The sequence below is a fragment of the Agrilus planipennis genome, unplaced genomic scaffold (genome assembly GCF_000699045.2).
Source record: "Agrilus planipennis isolate EAB-ADULT unplaced genomic scaffold, Apla_2.0 scaffold64, whole genome shotgun sequence".
Lineage (NCBI taxonomy): Eukaryota > Metazoa > Arthropoda > Insecta > Coleoptera > Buprestidae > Agrilus > Agrilus planipennis.
Genome location: NW_020438927.1, coordinates 410,681 through 415,236, shown reverse-complemented (window position 1 = coordinate 415,236; position 4,556 = coordinate 410,681). Strand labels below are relative to the sequence as shown.

Genomic DNA, 4,556 nt, shown 5'->3' with positions numbered 1-4,556 from the left:
CGCACACGCAAGTTTCGACTCACATTCTAACACGAACATTGCATCTACATCTCTATCATTAAGTAAGTTATTATTAATATATAAAACTAAAAAAGATTATTAATTAAATTTTAAAACGATACAAAATTACTTTGGTCTGCATAGAATACTAATGTTGGAAATGTTATGAAGAGGTTTCGTAATCATTATTATTATTATTATCACTATTATTGTTGAATAATAATAATAAATAAATAGGGGCGGCTTTTTATTACTTGGCTGATGCCTGTTGCTGATCGGCACCCCCTTTCGACTGCCGACTGTTGGAATGATCCGAATTGTTGTTCATCTTACCCATAACGTTGTCCAACTTCTCCTTTTTGATTATCGTTACGTCAGGACAGTTGGGTAACGATGACGTCGACGTGGACGACTGATTCGCCACCGTCGCAATGGCCGTTGCCGTTACGGACGTGGCCGTTGCCGGAATGCTGGCGACACCACCACCTTTCACGTTGTTCCTGAATGCGACAGGTTGATGTTGTTTGATGATGTGAGTGTCCGGGGGAGCCACCTGATCCGAGTCGTCGTCTGACTCGGCTTCGTCGTATGACTCGCCGACGTGCGGCTGGACACCCGGCATACTCGAGTCGTTGTTCTCCATCTGAGACATGGAGATCAGGTAATTGGACAGTGTCTGGGGGGTTACGTTCAACTGCTCTGCGGCACGGTACAGGGTGATTTCTTTTCGTTTTAATTTCAACAAAATGTCGGTTGGGCCCTGCTCGCTCCAGAAGTCTCTGATCCTAAAATTAAAATTGCTGTTTTTATTAATGAAAAAAAGTAGGAACACTAATATCATTTTATCAGAACTTTCTCAATCTCGTAAATAAGAGAAAAGATGTCGATTTTAACACAATTTTGGTAATAATTTATCTAATTACATTTCTTTTTTGGCTTACTGCATTTATACACTTTTACGTATCATACAAGTTCAGTATTTCCTACATGATAAAAAAATGCAAATAAGTTTTTATAAGAAATTTTATCACCTTTATGTATTAAAAATTACCGAAAGAACTAGAATTGCTATAAAAGAATATAACACGACAATACACACTTCGTTCGTATTGTCTTTTCGCACCGTAACATATAATCCTAAGCAAACAAACAAAAGAAAACTGTTCGAAATCAGACCAAACAATCCTAATAGAGGCAGTGTATCGCCATCTAGTGGGTATTTGCTCCTACTAAATTATTTTATGGGATTATTTGGGAGCATTTGGGGACATTTTCATAACCAAATTCGTTCTTGGTGCACCGAAAATCCCTTATTATACAAATTCCGAAGTCAATCCGATATGCGGTTTTCGGAAATAAGTACAGCTAAAAAAACTAGAACCTTCTCTTTTATCAATAGTAAAAATATCACCGTATTTTATACCTTTTCTTAAAATTGCGTTATTATTAAACATAGGTAATCAAAAACATCAAACAAATTGTAACTTATACTTCGTATGAATTATAATGTTAATCGTCTTACACTTATAATAATAATTAACCTATTAATCGAATCAAAAACCTTTTCTAGAACACTCGAGGTTATTTTAGTTAAAAATAATTAAATTACAAGAAAAAAATAACAAAAACAACAACTATTATGTCATAAACTAGTAGAAAGGACAGTGATTACACATTATTTAAAGACTTCAATGTATTTTATGTTTTAGCAAAATAAAATATGTTTTTTTCTTTGCTTGGGGATCTCAGGAAAAAGGAATTTGTTGTGCAAAACACCAGAAACGTTGAACAATAACTTATATTGTAAAAATGTTATCAAAATTTCCCAAGGTTATTTGTTTTCCATTCCAAACGAAACCTCACAAAGAAAAAACAGGTGAGGTAGGTACGTGAATACTATACATATCATTATTATAAGTGAAATCAAAATTCAACTTTTCCATTCGAAGGTCAATTTTTTGCTATCTACATTGTTGTTTTATTGCATACGTAAGTATCGCTGTTTATTATTTATTTTAAAATAAATATTTTCCNCTTTACATATACCAATCAAACGCACCTTTCCAACCCTAAATTAACCTTTTAATACATATCAATCAAGAAATTCTGTCTCACCTAAATCAATGGTGCATGGCACTTAATACACGTCAAAATGGAAACGTAACTTAATACGTACCACTTAACCCTTGTTTCTTAGTCCACCCAAGCCAATCAAGAAATCTTCTTTTCACCATAACCTAACACAAACCCATAGTGCATATAATTTCACACACGTCAACCACGAAAACCTTTCCATAACCTAACCTAACCTAACCTAAATCAATACCTACTGCAGCGCATGTCAATCCGATAAGTCTTTCCCGCCATAACCTAAACTGGTGCATACCACGTAACAATGAATTTTATTATTTACTTTATTTATAATCATTAATGTAAGTAAATAGACTTTAGTTTTATGGTGAAAATATTTTTCAAATACATACTTATTGCAAAATAATAAAGGTTAAAAATCCTTCAGGTCTTTTGTTTACTTATTCGTGCCTCAAAACACCTTCGTTAAGTCGATAACCTTGCTGTTAAATTATTTTGGTAATAAATATCACGAATAATACACACTTATGACAATATAACTGATATTACCAAAAAATTGTACATAAAAAAACTGAAAGAAAAAGTGGCAGTAAAAAATAAAAAGGCCCAATGTTTAATAAAAACAATTATGACAGTTATTTATTTTAAATTGTTCATTTTTTAAACATGTGACGAAATGTGATGAAAATGTCTAATTAACAACAATTCCAAAATGAACAAACACTTGGTAGAAACTCATAGTTCAGTCTATAAATAAAACCAAATGTTAATTTCCACGAAAACATTTTGTGTTAGTTAGAAAAGTCATCCTTTTAGTTCGACGATTATTTTGGTCATATTGCATTAATTGTGAATCATAAAAACCGAGGTTCAAATAAAAAACATGTTGTTTATACTTAAATATTCTAGATGTTGGAAGAAATTTTATTATGTTACTAAACGTTGCATAAACGAAATTGGAATGCAAATTATTAATAAATTATTTAGCCACAATGAATAAACATCTGCATATCCTCGTACGAAAGGAGCTGTGTCCCAAAAAAAGGCTATTTATACCAACACTCCTTTTAAGCATTATGAAAACAAAATATGTGGAAAATGTCTATTTTTGTCATATTTTATCGCTGCTGTAATAAATGTAATACGTACACACTTAAATTCAGGACACTAGTGATGATAATAAATACAGTAAAAAAAAAATCCCACCGCGAGGCCTCAAATTAAAAAGCATGAAATAAATATTAATTAACACATGTTCTGATGAAAAACAGTAATAACATTTAATCGATACCAATTTAAAAAATATTTTTAAAAAATTTTCCAATATGTTATAATCTTCATTTATTAGTATTATCTGACAAGTTACAGTATAACGAGACAATTAACGTTTCAAATAAAAATTTTGTGATAAATTTACAAATTGTCTTATTTATTTAAACGTTCATCAAGTAAATGCCAACTCTATTTCACTTTTTAAATTTAATTTTTCATCCTTTTTGATCCCCTCCCTTCCCTTAAGGTAACAGGGCCGTAACGCATGTCCAGATCCACCCCCCACCGACCATTTAATTCCGTTACGTAACACTGCATTATAAAAACCTTCTCGAAAATGAAGGGCTAGTTAGAGCCATATTAAAAGCAAAAACAGGAGTTAAGAGGGGTACAGGTGGACTTACATTAAATTACTGTCGCAAATATTCTACTGACGCGAAGGATGATAGGTAGTGGTTGCTTAATGGTCTCTAATAAATCACCCTAAACCGAGCAACATTGGTTGCCTATCTTAATTTTTCTGGGTCATGCAATTCCCAAAATATTTCTGTTTGTTTAACATCTAACAAAAATCGGGCTTCATACTTTTCTTAAGAACACCCTAAACTATCATTTGCCCGAAGCGCAGGTTCTAACTCATTACTATGTGCATGGAATTTATTTAATTAGTTTTAATTAAGTTTTTAAATAAAACAAAAACGAAAAGTGCATTAAAAAAAAAGCGTTTCATACTTGTGTAGACAATAATAAGAGCTTTCATTTAAGACTTCGACCACTCTTCTAACTTGTATACATCAAGAGTAATCTGTTTAATAAGATTCAAAAAAATCTCATTCTCTAGAAACGACTGATATGGAGCCTTAAGGATGTTTGGGAGGTACAATCGGAGACAAGAGTACATAAAATTAGAAATTCGTGATTAGGTAGGTTTTGCAGCATATCATGAGGTAAATAAATACTATCTATATTAAAAAAAAGGAAATACGGTTTGAGAGAAATTTTGGAATTTGACCAAAAACTGAATAAAATAAGAAATAACGAATAATATGGAAAACCCTTAACTGACTTTTGGCAGTGAATATGCCTTGATTTCAACTTCGAAACAAAAAAATATTTAGTTTCAATCTTTATTAATAATGAGCGTAAAACTTTTTAATATGTTTAAATAATAATTAAAACTTTAAAATTGCATT

At 31.7% G+C, this 4,556-nt stretch overlaps 1 protein-coding gene across 1 annotated transcript in view; it reads right to left on the bottom strand.

Moving 5' to 3' along the window:
• Positions 1-6: 6 nt before the first annotated feature.
• The window catches only part of LOC108736351, a 28,932-nt gene continuing 24,382 nt past the window's right edge, over positions 7-4,556 (bottom strand). Inside the window, exon 4 of the mRNA XM_018468745.2 lies at positions 7-785. Coding sequence (XP_018324247.1) covers positions 251-785 — 535 coding nt within the window. The 3' untranslated portion in view covers positions 7-250. The remainder of the gene's footprint in view (positions 786-4,556) is intronic.